General features: G+C 42.6%; 1 protein-coding gene across 1 annotated transcript in view; it reads left to right on the top strand.

Moving 5' to 3' along the window:
- CARF (calcium responsive transcription factor) overlaps window positions 1-17,236 on the top strand; it is a 44,147-nt gene extending 26,911 nt beyond the window's left edge. Inside the window, exons 8-15 of the mRNA XM_060257089.1 lie at window positions 2,814-2,934; window positions 5,279-5,422; window positions 5,684-5,911; window positions 7,902-8,064; window positions 10,283-10,358; window positions 12,967-13,085; window positions 14,561-14,915; window positions 17,037-17,236. Of these exons, the coding sequence (XP_060113072.1) occupies window positions 2,814-2,934; window positions 5,279-5,422; window positions 5,684-5,911; window positions 7,902-8,064; window positions 10,283-10,358; window positions 12,967-13,085; window positions 14,561-14,915; window positions 17,037-17,149 (1,319 nt within the window). The 3' untranslated portion in view covers window positions 17,150-17,236. The remainder of the gene's footprint in view (window positions 1-2,813; window positions 2,935-5,278; window positions 5,423-5,683; window positions 5,912-7,901; window positions 8,065-10,282; window positions 10,359-12,966; window positions 13,086-14,560; window positions 14,916-17,036) is intronic.
- Window positions 17,237-19,067: the final 1,831 nt, after the last annotated feature.

Here is a 19,067-nt window from a genome sequence, read left to right as displayed (position 1 = left end):
AGTACCCACAACAGGTACCATAGAGTTTTCCCCTCCCAAATGGCTAGAGCATCCAGGAAAACCATAGAGTTTTCCCTGAAATGCCTAGAGCAGCCGTGCACAATGTCGCTGGCGCAATGGCATCACTTCTGGGTGATGACAAGCGTGCAAAAATCCCCTGCTCCAGAACGCAGGGGACTTGGCAACCTTATCTGTGAAACAATCCTTAGTCTCTTGAGCTTTGGTTTATGAAAATGTATCTTTAGAGCATGTTCATATAACAGTATTTAAGTAGCAATCGGACCAATGCAGACATAATGCGGGACCATGGTTTATGGATCACAGCATAGGATCCTTTGGTTTATGAAAATGTATCTTTAGAGCATGTTCATATAACAGTATTTAAGTAGCAATCGGACCAATGCAGACATAATGCGGGACCATGGTTTATGGATCACAGCATAGGATCCTGTGCTTCCTCCCCAGTTTCTTACTGCCTGTTTTACCTTTACATTTGGTATTTCTAAACTTCATTAAGGGCATTCCTATATTTTATCTGGTTGTATCAAGTTGAATAACTTGCACTGACCTAAACTGGCCCTATGTAGCAAACCTACAAGTACTCTCTCCATAAGTCAAACAGTGACTTTCTAACATTAGGAAAACAGAACAAGGTGGGGGGGAAGCTGAAACCCCTTCTCCTTTGCACTGTGGTTCTGATGGAAAATACCCACCTGTACATCTGGCAATTGCATTTTTAAAAAACATTGGGAGTTCTGGCTAATGGAGCCCCTAATGTATCATTTGATCCCACCATTAAACACACCACTGCAGCGCCAGCAGTTCACACATTTCAGTTGCAAGACATAAAGTGAATTGGGTACACATGTGGAACAGCCCATAGTTAAGCCCTATGAGGAAAGGCTGAAGGACTTGGGAATGTTTAGTCTGGAGAAGAGGAGGTGGAGGGGGGATATGACTGCTCTCTTTAAGTATTTAAAGGGCCTATTAGTTAGAGGAAGGCAGGGAGCTGTTCCTGTTGGCAGCAGAGAAGAGGACTCACAATAATGGGTTTGAATTAAAGGTGGGAAGGTGCCACCTGGATATCAGGAAAAAATTTTTTACAGTGAGAATTGTTCAACAGTAGAATCAGCTACCTAAGGAGGTGGTGAGCTCCCCTCACTGGCAGTCTTTAAGCAGCAGCTGGACAAACACTTGTCAGGGATGCTTAGGAACACTTGTCAGGGATGCTCTCAGCTGATCTTGCATTGAGCTGGAGGCTGGACTAGATGGGCTGTATGGCCCCTTCCACCTCTATGATTCTAATAACTGAACGTGAGTGGAATAAATGACCCAGACTGGTTCAGGAAGGAATGTGTAACGTTGGCCTTATGGACCCAGTCCTGTTTTTCTCGTATGATCAGGGCTTGAATTCAGCAGGAGCTCACAGAAGCGCAGCCCCTGAACCTCCAGCCAGGGTCTGCATGCAGTGGGGAGTTCTCTCCCCGTTGCACACAAAACTCCAGGGCATATGCAAATGAATATGCTACTGAGCTCCTTCACCTTTTTTTCTACAAAATGACCCCTGCGTATGATTCACATTTTCCATGGAGAGAATTGATGAAGGGTTGTAAGTATTTTATGTGCTAGCAAATAATTTAAGTCACTGGAAAAAATGATGTATTAATCAGTGAATGCTCTGAAAGAGACTGGGAATGCAGGATCCTGGTTCGTGCATTTTTTTTAATGAATAGCTATTTAAAGCAATAAAATGACCATTTTTTTGTTCTTGATGCTTGCAGGGAAATTTCTGATAGTTCCACCTCTTGGATAATAAAATGAAAAGAGCATGAAGGTGCAATATAACATAGAGCAGGGGTGTCAAACATGCAGTTCGGGGGCCGACTCAGGCCACCGGATGGCTTCTATCAAACTCCCGAGCAACTGGGTGTCGTTTGCTTCCTTCTCCCTTGGTTCCTTCTGCATAACAGCTTGCTTTGTCAGGCTTGCTCAATTGCACAGGAGCTACAGAGCAAAACCTCTGTTTTCTCTATTGGCTGAGGCTCCTCCCTTGGGGAGGAAGCGGGGGGGAGGGGAGGAATCGCTTGCTTTGCCAGGCTCTCTCAATCACACAGCAGAGTTACTGAGCCAAACCTCTCTTCCTTCTATTGACTGAGGCTTCCCCCCCATCCCCCAGTCCCTGGAGAAGGAAGAAAAGAGCCGGAGCTTCCTTTGCCCAGTTCCCTGGGAGAAATACAAAGAAAGCACCTTTAAGACCAATGTTTTAAGCATGTTTTAAGCTTTTTAAAAATACATATTTGTGTTTGTCTGTGTTCTTTATAAAATGTATATCTCTGTTAACTTATCTTAAATAGGTACACACATGGCCCGACATGTCTTGGCCCAACCTGACATGGCCTGGCCCCCCAAGGTCTCATTTATGTCAGATCTGGCCCTCATAACAAATGAGTTCGACACCCCTGATATAGAGTATAGTATATTGAGCTTGGTATGGAAGATCCTAGCTTTTAAAATCTAGTTGCAAGTTATGTAGAAAGTTTGTAGCACCTCGGTAACCAAACTTCAGTCAGAGTTTTATCTTTTTTCCCCCTGTACATCAGCTTTCCTTTTGAGCAGTTCCGATAGCAGTGTCAGGCAATTGTTAGAAATCATTTGGAATCAGCTTTGAAAGTTTTAAATCTCTAGGGCCATCAATCTTTAGATGCACCAATCAGACAAACTCATGTCTTCTTATACATGCTCTGTAATAACTGGTCTCTGTTGATAAATGTTTTTTTCTGTCCTTCAAATCTATAAACATATCCCCCCATCAGGGAGCAGAGCCATAGTGATGGAGTGTCAATATGGACCCCGAAGGAAGGGCTTTCAGCCCAGAAAAAGTAGTGAGCAAGAGAACGTTTCCTGCCAGCTATACAAAGCCACCTGTCCTGCACGGTAAGCAAAGGCTGGCTGAAAAGGAATAATTTTTTGACTTAACCTGAAGAATTACCACATCTTTTGAAACATGACAGGTGGTTGTGTGCTCTTACTTAAACTGTGAATGCTGAGTTGCGGTAGAGGATAAGGAATGGAAAATTGGCTACTTAAACTTTGTTTGGGGGGGCGTGTTTGAAATAGCATACGGATCACCACCTCACTTAGATAGAGTCATAGATACAGTCATACTAAAGGAAATAATCCTGAGATGCATTTGCATTTTATCTCCGTCTGCCAACCTGGTGAGACAGCTTGGCAAAGCTACATTTCATTTCAGTAGCACATTAGAGACCAAGAAGATTTTCAGGATATAAGATTCTGAGAGTCAAAGTATTTATCTAACTTATATCCCTCACTTTTCCCTGTCAAGCAGGGCTCAGGGCAGCTGTCAAGCATGCGGGTTCAATAACGAGTCGAAGTTGATACAAAGACTACGTTTATTGATAGACTGATACTTTGGTATAACAGGTTCTTGAGCATAATGCTGCCAATACATTGATACAATACTTTTAAGGCTTACTTCAAAAGGATTCCAAGGGATGGGGTTGCGGGGTAGCATTCACACATAAACTATCATAAATGTCTACGTTCCCATAGTGTTATCAGGACTGCGTCCTTGCTTTCCCCAGATGGCTCGTACTCCCTTACAGGAATGTATGGGAAGATGCTGATTACTTGGTTTCAGTTCTACTTCTAATTATAAGCCATAAAGCAAGACGGGGGGAAGGGAAAGAATAACAAGCTAGCAAAGTTGGATCCTCCATGATACTTCACAGACCAGGTTAGGCAGGACCCTAAAACAATCAATATCAATGGAATTTCACCATGCTTGACAGCAGCTTCCAACAGTTATATGTACAGTAAAATCAACATAGTACAATTTAAAATCCACATACTGCAAATTAAAACCTAACAATTGGGCCACTGTATCACCCAAAGAGTGATTAACATGTGGAATTCACTGCCACAGGAGGTGGTAGCAGCTACAAGCATAGCCAGCTTCAAGAGGGAGTTAGATAAAAATATGGAGCAGAGGTCCATCAGTGGCTATTAACCACAGTGTGTGTGTGTATGTGTGTATGTGTGTGTGTGTGTGTGTGTATATATATATATATATATAAATTTGGCCACTGTGTGACACAGAGTGTTGGACTGGATGGGCCATTGGCCTGATCCAACATGGCTTCTCTTATGTTCTTATGGTGCCTACCAATTAGTCTACTATGTCAGGTGGCATCAGATATAAGAAAGAGAGTGCTTTCTTTATGGCCATCCAGACCACTTCATGTCTGAGGGACAGTGGCTCAGTGGTAGAGCATCTGCTTGGGAAGCAGAAGGTCCCAGGTTCAATCCCTGGCATCTCCAAAAAAGGGTCCAGGCAAATAGGTGTGGAAAACCTCAGCTTGAGACCCTGGAGAGCTGCTGCCAGTCTGAGAAGACAATACTGACTTTGATGGACCAAGGATCTGATTCAGTATAAGGCAGCTTCATATGTTCATATGTTTGAGCTGCAGACAACGGATAGAGAAGAAATCATTCCAGGCTGGTGGTGAGAGTGAAGATACCACAAGTGTGCCCAATTATGGACTTCTATAATATATTTTTCAACATATTGATGTACTGCTGTTTTATCTGACTGCATTTAGAAAAGTAGATCTGCTGCAACTACATGATAGTTACTGGTATTTCTTCTCCAAAACAACACCATGCGCAGGTTACTGCTTAACTTGAAGGGATATTTTAATTCTAGTTTCCATACTGTTTGTTCTTGGGTTGGGTAGTATGTAAGCATACGTGACATCTTGCACAGGTGTAACTGTTTAAGAGCTTGTGCAAATCGTCTTTGCATGTTTCTGTTTAGAATTTATGTAAAATTCTTTCCTAGTGTTGGGTTTTTTGCTGCCGCATATCAGTGTCTGGCTTTCCTAAGCAAAGTCCCCCCCCCCCCCCACCCCGTTGGCATCCCCATTTGCTGCTCAAAATAGATTCAGGTGTTAGCCATGTTAGTCTGAAGCAGCAGAACAAGGTTTGTGTCCAGTAACTCCTTTAAGAAATACACAGTTTAATTCTGGGTATATGAGCTTCCGTGTGCATTCAGAAGAAGCGTGCATGAACATGAAAGCTTATACCCGGAATAAAACTTTGTTGGCCTTAAAGGTGCCACTGAACTCAGATTTTGTTCTACTGCTTAAAATAGTTATTTCTCATTAGAAAAGAATGCTTTAATAGACAGAGACATGTTTTTAATTGGTCCAGTCATTATGTTTCTGTCACTTTTTCCTTCTCCCTGGGCCTCTGGTAGGATCTACATTAAGAAGGTGCAGAAGTTTCCTGAATATAGAGTTCCCACAGATCCCAAAATCGACAAGAAGATCATACGAATGGAGCAGGAAAAAGCTTTCAACATACTGAAGAAAAACTTGATTGAAGTTGGAGGGGTGCTCAGGTAATGTCGCTGCTGCTGCAGGCAGGCATGTCCACTCTTTCTTTATCAGAAACTAAATACATAAGTTCTTGTCAAGGAATTTTGAGAGTTTGCTGCCAGTGCTGGCATGAAGTCATCTAGCAAATAATGAACAATGGCTGCGTTTCCATGCTTATTGAATAAATAGGAATCATTCACTAAACTTTCATTCCTGGTGGGAAATAATTTAACTCCTTTTTGCTGCCTTGCTTAGAAACTGTACCTGCCAGTTTTTCTTATCAGGTGGTACGTGCAGTTACCCACCCAGCAGGCTCACCAGTATCATGAAATGGAGGAGGTGTGCCTCCCACCTTCGCCTTTCTCCATGCCATCTCCCGAGGAAGATGATGAGGCAATCAGAGACGAGAACTGCGTTTTGCCATCACGCCTCCATCCGCAAGTCGCAGATAAGATCAGAGAACTTGTGTCTCAAGGGATACAGCAAGTCTATGCAGTGAGGAAACAGTTACGGTAAGGCTTTGTAATCTCCATTCATTTGGTTTCAAGCTGGAGAGCTGTGAATACCGGCATTTCAGGAGGAAGCTCCATCCCCACTCTTAATCACTAGGGCTTCTACTTTTGGGGCTCTTTTTTGTATTGAAGTATATCTGCAATGCAGTAAGTCAGTTTCATGCAGTTTGCAGTTTTTCCCTCTCTTCTGCAATATCAGTGCAACATGTCTTTCTCAAACCGATTTCCCACTCATCTTACACCGCTCTCACGTTCCTCTTCTCAGCAAGGCTTCCTGCTGATTTCATACTATCTGCCCCGGGGCTGCAGCTAGCATCGGCTTTTTCGCGGGGCAAACCGAGATCTCTAAAAACCAGTTTCTGTTTACAATGCGCGAAAACGCCAACGTTGCTTGTAGCCCCAGAGCAGATAGTGTGAAATCGGAAGGAAGCCGCGCTGAGAAGGAGAACATGAGAGCGGCGTAAGGTGAGTGGAAAATCAGTCTCAGTGTTTGCTGTAGATTAGTATTGCTTGACATCCTATTTGAAGTCTTCTCTGCATAGTTCCTGTTTATGTCCATGCATCTCATTACCATCAGATTTGGGAACCTTATTATAACAATATGAGCTAACAACATTGCCCAAATGTAAAGTGCAGGTGAGCATGGCCAAATGCAACTTGCCACAGTTCCGCAGGGCCTACAAGACAGAACTGTTTAAACAGGCTTTTAACATCTAATGGAGGCGTCCAGTACTTCACCACCCTACAGCATTAATATCTTAACCCGATCCAAACAGAAATGCAAGGAGCTCAATAACATCCAATAACATCACAGTGAATAGTGCTAATCAAGAAGTAATCATAACACCATCTAGGGATCAAAATTGTATATGTTTGAGATGTTTTAATAACTTCTTATGATTTTATTTGTAATAATGTAATTTTATGTAGTTTTAATTGATGTTAGCAGCCCTGAGCCCGTCAGGGGAGTGTGAGATACAAATATAACAAGCAATGGCTGTGGTTCCATGCTTATTGAATAAACAGGAATCATGAATTAAACCTTCTATACAGCAAGCCTACGCAGTGCCAGTTTGGTGTAATAGTTAAGTGCGCGGACTCTTATCTGGGAGAACCGGGTTTGATTCCCCACTCCTCCACTTGCACCTGCTGGCATGGCCTTGGGTCAGCCGTAGCTTTCGTAGGAGTTGTCCTTGACAGAGCAGCTGCTGTGAGAGTCCTCTCAGCCCCACCCACCTCACACGGTGTCTGTTGTGGGGGAGGAAGATAAAGGAGATTGTGAGCCACTCTGAGATTCGGAGTGGAGGGCGGGATATAAATCCATTATCATGATCATGATGATGATCATCATCATCATCATCATCAAATAAATAAAATAAAATAAATAACTGGATTGAACAATAGGCAAGGTGAGTTCTGTGCCCAAGCCCAGCCAAGCAGCTGCTGGGAATGGTTCAATTATTAACAGTGGGGATGCACTCTTGGCACTTGGCTTGCTCCTGACTGCTGATGGTATAGGAGGTGACAGCTATCGTAGTCTGTGCCCATCACTGACTCCCAGACTCAGCCTTTGGCAGGTGAGAGCCAACCAGAGATGACACAGGAGAAGGCAGTGAGTGGTATAGATGCTTGGAATGATGGAGGCTATATATAGAAGGGTGAAATTATTATTCTTATTATTTGTTTATTTATATACCGCCCATTCCCCCGTAGGGTTTCAGAGCAGAGCACAACATAAATAATAAAATCACAATAAAATCACAGCAGCATGACAATAAAAACCAATTATAATATTCAGTACAACAGAGTGGTCCAGCAGGACAATATGGTAGGATGGTATAGCCGTATTGTTGGTAAGGTGGGAGATTGGTTGGCAATTGTTGGTAAAGTGGGAAAGGGAAATTGTTGTTAAGGTGGGAGAGGGCTGGAAAAGAAAAATCTCACTAGAAATATTTTGTAACCTTCTCTCTCCTGTTGTAATATTCAACAGAAAATTTGTGGAACAAGAATTGTTTAAACCCGATGAAGTGCCAGAAAGGCATAATTTGTCATTCTTCCCCACCGTAAATGATATTAAGAACCACATTCATGAAGTGCAAAAGACCCTAAAGAATGGGAAGGTGGTGTACAGCTCAGAAAGTGTTCCAGCCATGGTAATACTGGCCTCTTCCCTTTTCTGTCTCTTTCCTTTTGAACTCAGTTCTGTGACCATTCTTCCAGGCTTCCCTTCTCTTTCCTGATTCACCGTCTGTTTACTTCAGATGCACATCTAGTAATGAAAACTTCTGCTGGTGTTTGACATCAGTAAGGTTAATTGTAAACATTTTAAAATGGTCTCTGCACTTTAATGCTTTTTATCACACTGTTAGTAAGTTGTGAATACTCAGACACCATTGGTTGAAGGCAGAATTTTGCACAGAAAGCACTAGATCAGGAGGTCGTAAATGTAGCATGCATTGAAGCATGCTATGTCTTCTGAGTTGCATTCCTTCTGCACGTTGGAGGTATTTTTCTGATTATCTCGTTTTGATGAGTTCTGTACAGTGTATAAACAGTATCTCAGAGGACCACTTTCTCCCAGGTGAATCGTAGATCTGTAGCATCCATTTAACAGTTTCAGCTTTTTAAAAAGTGATATTGAAGCGGAAATAAAGTGAAGTAATGGCAACAATTTTTTAAAAAGCTGGTTTCTAAAGGCTGTTGTGCTAAGAACCAGCAGACCTTGTTTTGAAGATGCCTGCAGTTAATATAGGAGGTAGCTAGTAGGAAAAGCTTTACAGAACTGTAAAGACCCGGAAGCAAGCAACTTTTAGTTCTGCCCTTTCTAACAAATTAATTATCATAATAAAATTCAGAAAGGTGAACATCCACCTCAGCGACAGTATTTGTGTCTTCAAGGCATAATTGATTAATATAAAGTAGTGTTGGCATGGGTTAGAAAGCAGTTATTAAAAGTCAGATTTTGGAAGTACAAATCTGCAAGCAAGAAGGGTGTGTTCACACATTAGAAGCTCTGGTAACCCTTCCAGCAATTAATTAATTATTGTATGGCAATGTGTGTAGAGTAGCCAGGAAGTCCTAAGATTGTCTGGCAGCCAGAAGTTCTAGCTCTTTTGGCATTATGCACCACTAGGTGGCAAGCTAGACTTGTTTTTAAGGCAAGAGATGTTTCAGAGGTGGTTTGCTATTGCCTGCCTCTGGATCACAACCCTGGTATTCCTTGGAAGTTGTCTTTCCAAATACTAGCCAAGGCCAACCCTGCTTAGCTTCCAAGATCTGACGAGATTGCACTAGCTTGGGCTATCCAGATCAGGGCAACCCTTCCAGCATATTGAAAACCTTTGACTATTCCCAGATACTGGGACTGCCAGATTAAACGCCATACCATCTACTGAATTAAAAAGCCAATTTGCAGGCGTCCCCTTTTCAGAATGTTGGTGCTTTTGTAACACGGGGAAGACAGGTAGCCCACTGAGTCCTTGAATGCCCTTTGTTTAGTGAAGACAGGGAGAGATGGAGAACCTCCTTATTAGAGAAGGACGAGTCTAGGAACGAGTTTTTCCTTTCTTCTGCGGGGAAACATCAGAATATTACTAAGTCCTTAGCCACTTATCTTTTACTAATTCATCAGGGCTCTTTTTCTAGCAGGAGCTCCTCTGCATATTAGGCCACACCCCCTGTTGTAGCCAGTCCTCCTGGAGCTTACAGTAGGCCCTGTACTAAGAGCCTCTAAGCTCTTGGAGGATTGGCTACATCAGGAGGGCGTGGCCTAATATGCAGAGGAGCTCCTGCTAGAAAAAGAGCCCTGAATTCAGTATTAAATAATTTTTTAAAAACAAACTTATAATTAGGCTGGATTTAGAAGGCTTAAGGCTGTGGCCAATAAAGCCATACCATTGAAGGAAGAACACACTCATGAAACAGCTAATCTGTTGACTAGTTCAATAAAAAATATTTGCTCAGTGGCTCTAAAGTGTCTTCTGAGGTTTCTTCTGATGCATTTTTTAGTGCTGTAGTAGGTTTGCACAAGAAAACCGGTAAATCCTGAACAGGGTAAAGTATTTTCAGTTAGTTTTACTTTTAAAAATAAATTCCATGTAATCTGCCTCAAGTTTCATATTGGAAGAAAGGTGAGATATACTTGAACAAGAATAAAATATGGGCCCATTCAACTCTAATATCAGAATATAGAAGTGCTTTTTACCAGAATAATAAGATCAAGAATTTTAGAAGAAGAATCAGAGGCCAGAAAAACTAAGAATGAATAAGTAAATTTTACTTCAGTGTTACATTTTGCTGTAGTTCGGATGCGTGGGAGAGTTTCAGGGTGCTGGGTCCAATTTCTGAGGTCTACTGTTGCTCCTCTTTCAGCTGCAATGGACCACAGACGGCGGGAACATTCTCACTGAAACAGTGACAGTCACATTTGCATCACCACCGACTGAGGGTAAGAGCAATCCAAATTACAATTAAGATTGCTTTTGCTGAGTTTGTGATAGTCACTTTCGATCCTAGATGGAATTACCCTCGCCTGGCTCAATATGCTGATTTCAGTGGAGGTTTCAGGGCAGACTCCAGCCTATTCCTTTGCCAAATGCATATGCCTGAAGCCTGTTAACCTGTTTTGCCAACTGTGAAGGCTTCCTCTGGAGGAAGGCCATTCACTAGCAGAATGGAATCACAGGATCCAATTTTTGGATTATTTTTGGATTATTTCCCCACTACCACCACCATGTCTTTAAAATTCAGATACCTGGTAGCCATCATGAATACTTGGAAATATTGCCTATGAGTGTTTTGTTGTATGATAGTATTCATTCTTTTTCTTCTGGTACAATGAGCACATTGGGATGGGGGTGTTTGGATGGGACTGTGTTGGTAATTGCTTAGTAAATTTAAAGGAAGGGACTGGATTTTGTGTCAGGTGACTGACTGTAAAGAATGAATTCCATTCTTAAACTACAGAGGTAATTTCTTGCGTGCTTAAATAAGTATAGGAACTTTCCATGTTAGGGAGACTTCCAGGTGGTCCCCTTCTTTCCTTTTGCTTAACTCATTCCCAGCGATGAAGTTAATTTCTCCTGTGTAAGTTCTTCACTTGCTTCGTGGAGATTCAGACTGGACTGCTAACATCTGGTACTGAATAGTAATTTCAGTAGTACAGAACTCAGTCTTTCATTCTAAGTAAATTAAAAAGAAAGAGAAAAGAAAATTCTTGTGTTTATTTGAATTGTTGAATTTATTATTTATTTTAGTATATTTCTATTCTGCCCATTCCCCGTAGGGCTCAGGGCAGAGCACAACATATAATAAAACAATAAAATACAATAAAAACATTTTATGAACAAACAACTCAACAGCACTCAGAAAATTTCCAGCGTCAAAGTATTGCCCAGCCTGGCTGTCTCACATCGTGACAAGATGTTATTCCATAAAAATGGCAGATATTATTCCATTTTATAGCACAGATGACAATGCCAGCAGGGGAGGCCAACCAGGTCAAGAAATAGACACCCGCAGCCTCAACTAAAAGCCTGGCAGAACAGCTCCATTTTACAGGCCCTACGGAAGGCTAATAAGCCAGGTGGGGCCCGGATCTCTGATTCCACCAGGTCGGGGCCAGGACTGAAAAAGCCCTGGCCCCAGTTGAGGAAAGGCAGGTGTCCCTTGGGCCAGGGCTGGCCAACAGATGTTGGGAGGCCGAATGTATTTACCTCTCGGGCATATATTGGAGGAGACGGTCCCAGAGGTATGTTGGTCTATTGAGCCTTCCCCCCTTCCCCTCACCTTTAAATACATTTGAGGTTCAAAATGCCCTGACCTGCCCTGGCTTGGATAGTCCAGGCAAGCCCAATCTTGTCAGATCTCGGAAGCTAAGCAGGGTTGACCCTGGTCAGCATTTGGATGGGAGACCACCACTTCTAAACATCTCTTGTCTTGAAACCCCTGTGCTGCTGAATGCTTGTGAGACTGAGATCTCAGTGGCCGTTTTGTAGGCAGCTCGGTAACCTGCAGCCACCATTGCTGAGGATCCCAAACCTCTGCTTGTGTCAGTGCAGGGAAAAGACAGACTTTAAAAAGATAAAAAAGACAGGAGAGCAGAAAGATAAAGCTAGATGCGGGAAGGAGCAGAAAGTTAAAAAGGGAAAACTAAAGATGAGGGAGGGGAGAGGGAGCAATGATAGGGTGCTGGGGAAGAAACAGAAAAGAGATTGCAGAGTTGGTGGGTAAGGCTGGAGGCATTGCCAGATGAAGGCAAAGAAAGAGAGAGAGAAGAGGCAAAGTGTCACCCTATGATTGGGATGCTTCCCACCCCCCAGCACTGCATTTGTTGAGATATGCACTAAGCCAGGTGCAGAGGAAACACCCTTCACTCAGTATTTCCCTTTGGCAGTTACCCAAGATTTTTGTTATGGCTGTCATCAGGTTGTGCTTTAGGTTTTTCTGATTATTGCTCTCTTCTCTGACAACGTTGAAATTCTTATTTCATGGTTAGCATGTTACTGTATTTACCAAAATGGAGAGTGACACTGAATGTCACTGAAGAATACAGCTGACCAGAAAAACACATGATCCTGAATTTAAGATTGACCTCACCTTCCTTTCTTTGCCTCCATGCCTCTGGCACCTGCCAGAACATGCAGGGGCAGAGGGCAGATCCCACCAGCCTGCTTGCTGGCTGATTTTGAGCCCACAGAGTCAAACAGTTGGCTTTCATCTCTCTGGGCCTTCTGACACTAACTTGGGCAGTGGGGGAGAGCAGCACCCACTAACTGGCATGCTGGCCTGACTGGAGAGGTGGTGGCATGGCTGTATCAGTTTTCTGGGTCGCAATGACAGCTTTCCGTTACTCAGCCGGAGCCTTATACCCAAATGAATGACTGTACCCCGCACGTGCGAAATGGAAAAAGATGACAAATACCTCTCCTCTGGGTCTAGATTGAAAGGCCATTAACTGTTTGCAGAGAATAGTTGAATTAGACACATTTCCCCCCTCAAAGGCAAAGGTTGTTTTCCCTTCCTAAATATTACTTTGTTTTTGGTTGTGCTTGTAGGATGCTCAGCAGAGAAAACCATTATCAAGGTGGAATCTAATCAGACAAGGGAGCTCTTAGGTCCAGAGATGACTCAACTCCTTTCTTCACTTCAACCCAGAGTGTTTGCCCAGCTCAAGGTACCACCACCCCTTTTTTCCCCCCACAAGCTGTGCAGAATTGCTAAAATGGCAATTCTGCAATTCTGTTGTTTTGTATAATAGGAAACTGGCTAATGAGAAATATGGCTTTGTAAAGTAAACTGGAAAAGAAAAATCCCCTCAAAAACTGATCAGATGACTACTGAAGTAACAAAAAAATGTACGTTGTATGGGAGAGGGAGAGATCAGCCTTCTCAAGCACCAAGAGTTTAGGGCAGGAGTGGCCAAACTGTGGCTCAGGAGCCACATGTGGCTCTTTCACACATATGGTGTGGCTCTCAAAGCCCCCACCACCCCATCGGCTGGCTTAGAAAAGGCATTTGTCTCTGTAAACAACTTCTTCAAGCCAAGGCAGCCAGCAGCTTTGGAGAATGCATTTAAAGAAGGTTGCTTTCTTTCTACCTCTTTCTCCTCCCTGTCTATGTTTTTTTCCTTCCTTACCTCCCTCCTTCCTTGTCTTGTGGCTCTCAAACATCTGCCATTTATTCTATGTGGCTCTTATGTTAAGCAAGTTTGGCCAGCTCTGGTTTAGGGCTTTGCAAGGGAAGTGGGGGATGAGAGTTAATTCTCCCTGCCCTGCAATTTCTCACAGGCCTTTCACTTGCTTTTCTCTACTGATATTGATTTGAAAGCCTGATTTGAAACCAACTGAAAACCAATTGCTTTTGTTGTTGTTTATTTTTGTTTTGTAGTTGTTTGCCTCATTCATACACCTGCCTTTAGTGGGGAACTAAAGTAGCTTTCATCATTCTTCTCTCCTCCATTTTTCATCCTCCCAACAACCCTGTGAGTTAGCTGAGAGTGTGTGACTGCCCCAAGGTCACCAAGCAGGCTTCCCTGGGAGAGCAGGGATTAAAAGCCTGCATCTCCCAGATCCTAGACGGGCCCTGTAACCATTTCACCATGTTGACCCTATAGGAGTGGCAAAGTGTGCATATGTGTTCAGTTCTAAATAATATTTTTCAAAAATTTTAAAAGTTTTGCAGTGTTGGTTTTGTCACTTGGTGATGTCACATGCTATCCAGCAAGTGACACATGCACAATGATATGCCACATGCTATTTCAATCAATGCACTAGTTAGTGGCAGAATTGTATGGTTTGACTTAGCTGTAATACTGGTTGAGTAAAGACAGCTCGGTCTTCTTCAACAGATGCTTAGTGGCATCCTTACTGCATGATACGTTGTCTTTCCCCCTTACTCTTGGACTGCCTTCTCAGGAGCTAGAATTCCGAATCTCAAAAATTTGTCCATCTTTAGTCCTACACAGAAATCAGTGTGTTATCCTCTTTGTTTAGAAAACAGCAACAGTCTGGAATTCTTTCTGTAAGCCAGTTAAGTGGTCAGAACCTACCCATCTTAAATACAAAAACTGATCTTGGTGCAGTGGTACATTAGAGACAGCCTGTAGATGGATGTATAGGTAGACTTAAAAATATTTCTTTGGTGTTACAGGGGTTGCAACTGCAGCCAACAATTACATCCACTGATGGAACAGCAACACTCATAACAATGGGTAGCTGCTCTCCTCCCAGCTCTTCAAGCTTTCTACATCCCACAGAGAGGCTAATGACCAGCAAATCTATAATTGATCACAGCCATACTCTTCAAGATAGTTCCTGTCAAACACAGAAGAATACTGCTGTATCACAGCTGGGAGAGCAGCATCTGCCAGATCAAAGGGACTGTGTTGTAACTGCTGGAAGTAGCGAAGATGCTAAGGCCATACAGCCAGAAGTCCATCAGATCCTTTCAGGAGATGTATGCACCATTCCTACACATACTGTAGACAACGATCCAGCTCTTAGCAGTAAGTACAAATCTCTAGAGTCTCCTAAGACTTCTCAGAGTTGTATGTTCTATGGTGATAGCATCACTGTTAATTGGATATTCCAAATAGATGTGGAAAGTGTGGTGTATGTACCCATGCCAGAGCCCCTATTTTCAGGAAGAAAGTCTGAAGAACTGAGCCAAATTGAGATGAAGTTCTAAATAGACAGACAGATAGATAGATATTTTCTCCTCCCCAGGCTATATGTTCAGATTGGCACACTCTGGCTGAATAGAAGCTAGCAAAGATATGCTTATCCCTGTGGCATTTGTAGATCAATAGTAAAGATGAGCTATGTGGGCAGAAAGATGTGTAGGCCATATGCCTTATCAAGAGGGGCTTACATTAAATGTAAAGAGACTGTGTAAATGTAGAGACAGTGAAGTCATTGTGAAAAAAAATTTCAAATGGAACCCTGGGGCCAATCTAATATAGCTAGGGTTGCCAAGCCCAATTCAAGAAATATCTGGGGACTTTGGGGGTGGAGCCAGGAGACATTGGGGGCGGAGCCAGGAACAAGGGTGTGACAAGCATAATTGAACTCAAGAGAGTTCTGGCCATCACATTTAAAGGGACAGCACACCTTTTTTAATGTCTTCCTTCCATAGGAAATAATGAAGGATAGGGGCACCTTCTTTTGGGGCTCATAGAATTGGACCCCCTGGTCCAATCGTTTTGAGACTTGGGGAGTACTTTGGGGAGAGGCACTAGATACTATACTGAAAATTTGGTGCCTCTACCTCAAAAAACAGCTCCCCCAGAGCCCCCGAAACCTCCAGATCTATTCCCCATTATACCCTATGAGAATCGATCTCCATATAGGGAATAATGAAGTGCTCAGCAGACATTTCCCTCCCCTTTCCCTCCCCCCCCTCCCATTTCTGACAACTCTGAAGGGGGACTGGCCTCTCTACTCACGAGTTGCTGCCAACTTCTTCACAGCAACACAGACACACCATCCCAAGAGGAACCTTTCAATCGGAGACTGAAGCCTCCGGAGGTGCAAAGGCACATAGTCCTCTGGGGGCGCCCCCCCCCCCCGCTGGCCAGCTGACTGGGGGCGGGAAGGAGTCTGGGAAAGCGGAAGAACCCCTGCTGGGACTTGGGGATTGTCAAGCCTAAATATAGCCCATCCTTCTTTTTATCCATCTGAAAAGGAACTTATTTTCATGTTTTCAGTTCAGATATCCTAAAATAGCACTCATGAGGAGCAAACTTTCTGACAATTTTTAGGAAACATCATTTAAGAAAAAGATTTTATTATAATTTTAGTACACAAATGAAAAGAATATGAAATGAATGTCCCATATATAATATCAAATTCAGTTCAAAATAGAAAAACAAAAGATTACTATATTCCTATAATCTGTAATGTCTACCACTCATAATTGTGTGCCTGCTCCTATCCCATTTTTTGTCTAATAATCTTTTGTTCATATATATCTCAAAATATTCTCATTAGGCTTGTTTCTGTTCCAGTAAAGAAAAGAACAGGTTCCATGTATCAATAAAGGTCTCTTGGACCTTATGTTTACTTTCCCTCATTTGTTTATATACTGCAATTTTGTCCATTACTACAATATGCTGTATTTCACAAGCCTATTCATCAATACCCAGTAGGCTTGGCTGTTTCTAAGCTTGGACTTGTACAAAGATAATAATTTTTGAGATTTCACTTGCCCAGTGTTTTCTTTTTTTAAGGTTAGTGCCAGTATAAGATTGAGTACATGCGCTGAAGGGAGAAAGGGGGAAAACATAACTTGCTATTCTCTTGCCTTCTTACTACCGCAAAGGGGTGTAATTCTAGCAGGAGCTCCTTTGCATATTAGGCCACACACCCCTGATGTAGTCAATCCTCCAAGAGTTTACAAAAAAGAGACTTGTAAACTCCAAGAGGATTGGCTACATCAGAGGTTTGTGGCCTAATTTGCAAAGGAGCTCCTGCTAGAATTGCACCCCTGCTGTCACATATACAAGGTCTTCCTTTCTGCAGCTGCTGGTTTAAATTGTATGCAGTAACCGTTGTTAGAATAATATTTCTTAACAACAAAAGTCATATGCAATGGGATTGAATGCTATTTTGTCATCTTGTTTCTAAAGACAATCCAGAGAGTGCTGCCAGTACAGGCCACCTTGGCCCCGAAACCAAAGACCCAGCCGTATCTTCAGAGGCGGAAGAATCCAGAGACTTCCAGGCTTCATCCGTTACTTGAGACTATGAAGGCGGCAAAGACCTTGCAATGAAGAAAGGGCAGTACGGTATTTAATGCAGGCTGTCACCACTGTTCTGTGACAAACAACTGTTTTGAGTTGGTTCTCTGCCAAGTCCAAGCCAAGCAACTTGCACAAAAGTGCTGCCACTCCTCCTCCTCCCTACTGTGGTTTAGGTAATACCCAAATAGCGTTTTGTGGTCTGTGTTCATACCTGTCTTCCAAAATCAAATCGATGGTTTTTTTTATTTTTCATCTGCTCCATATAAGGCCTGTTCAGACTGACTTTTCTGAAAACTTGTTCTGGAAACTTGAAGTTGAATGAAATTTGTCCAGACGATAGTAGTGATGGATTTGGGAAAAATGAGACTGAAGATAAAGCTTTGGGTTTTCAGAGGAAGCTGAGTGAAGACTGAAAAGGAAAAGACCATAATCCTACCAACAGGAAAAGTTGCCAGCAAAATGGTTAGCATGGACAATAAGTTGCAATATACATGATGTTGCAGAGGAGAAATCTTGCAACACATATGCTTTCAAGCCAATTTGTTTCTGATTCTGTGCCCTTTGTCCTGAAGGCAGAGCAACCAGTAGATCACAGTGGTGAAGAGTAGCTATTATGGAAGAGTAGCTATTATGGTGACTTTTCAGCAGCAGACCTTTTTATTTTGTGCACTTTACCCTTCACATTTATTGAAGCATATTGGATGAAAAGCTTACCGACCGCTGAGTTGTGTGTATTGATATTACGATGCTGTAGAACAAAACTTGAAAATCTGCAATGCTTCTGACAATGCAAGAAATATATACAGTGGTCCCATCCATGATCTGGGGGATAAATTGAGTCTCCTGTGGATTTTCATGGAATCGGGCTTCAGAAATGCAAGACAGTGTGAAACATCAGATGTGAAGTTTCTTATTCGAGCAATGAGAAAGATTTTCCCTGATGTCATCACTCAAAACTGTGGACCCAGATTATAACCTGTGCGCCAAACAATATTCTGAAGATGATACTCTTATTTGAATGACTGTGCGTGACAGGAATATAATGTTTAATGTAACTAAAATTGGATTCTCCTCAACAGTATACAGAAAAGACTAAAATGAGGACGTTGCAGTCTTTACAGTTGCTTACTCAGTGATAACCTGGTTGAGATCATTGGGACTTCTAGTTATGGGTAGGGTTGATTGATGTAGTGGGTGGGGACCACTGATACGGAGATGCAAGAATTGTAGCTCTCTTCTTCATCCCCTTCCTCCTGTCACCTGCAGTGCTTTCTGATTCCTGGAAATTGTATTTGAATCAAGTTTCCTGTGGCCAAAATAGGCTGCTGGGAGGATGAGAATGCGAGGAAGATCTGGGTCCATCAACACATCGCACTGGCAGACTGCTGGGTATATCCTAGCATTTTGTGTACCCTGCACATGCAGAGTTCCTCTGAACACAGAAGTCCCATTGACTTCAGTGGAATAAACCGGATCGCCAATCAGTGCCCTGCACTGAAATGAACAGAGACAGCAATCCAGGTGTGGAAGGCCTATGTACTCAGAGTTCCCATCCCTGAAACAGATTTATGAATCAGGTTGCCCACTTAAAGCAGTGCCAAAATGTTAGAATGGTGCTTTTTGCCTCTGAAGTTGTGTGTCGGTCATTCTTTTTGTGGGGTTTTTTTGCAATTATAATTTAAATTGGAGGGATGCAATGAGGATATGCTTGTCACCTGGCAAGCACCATTGGTCTCCGTGAATACCTAAGTCTCTCCACTCATTCACAGTCTTGTTAATATTTGACAGTTTGAGAAACCTGTTGAGACTCAACACATGAAAGAAATAGGCTTAAATTGATTCACTCTTCTTGCCATGCCGATCATCTCCACATCTTCTGAAATAAGAGGACGATCAGAATTCTGAACATACAGTTCT

Source organism: Heteronotia binoei, chromosome 16 (genome assembly GCF_032191835.1).
Source record: "Heteronotia binoei isolate CCM8104 ecotype False Entrance Well chromosome 16, APGP_CSIRO_Hbin_v1, whole genome shotgun sequence".
NCBI lineage: Eukaryota > Metazoa > Chordata > Lepidosauria > Squamata > Gekkonidae > Heteronotia > Heteronotia binoei.
The sequence above is the reverse complement of the archived record's forward strand: the minus strand, read 5'-3'. Positions and strand labels throughout refer to the sequence as shown.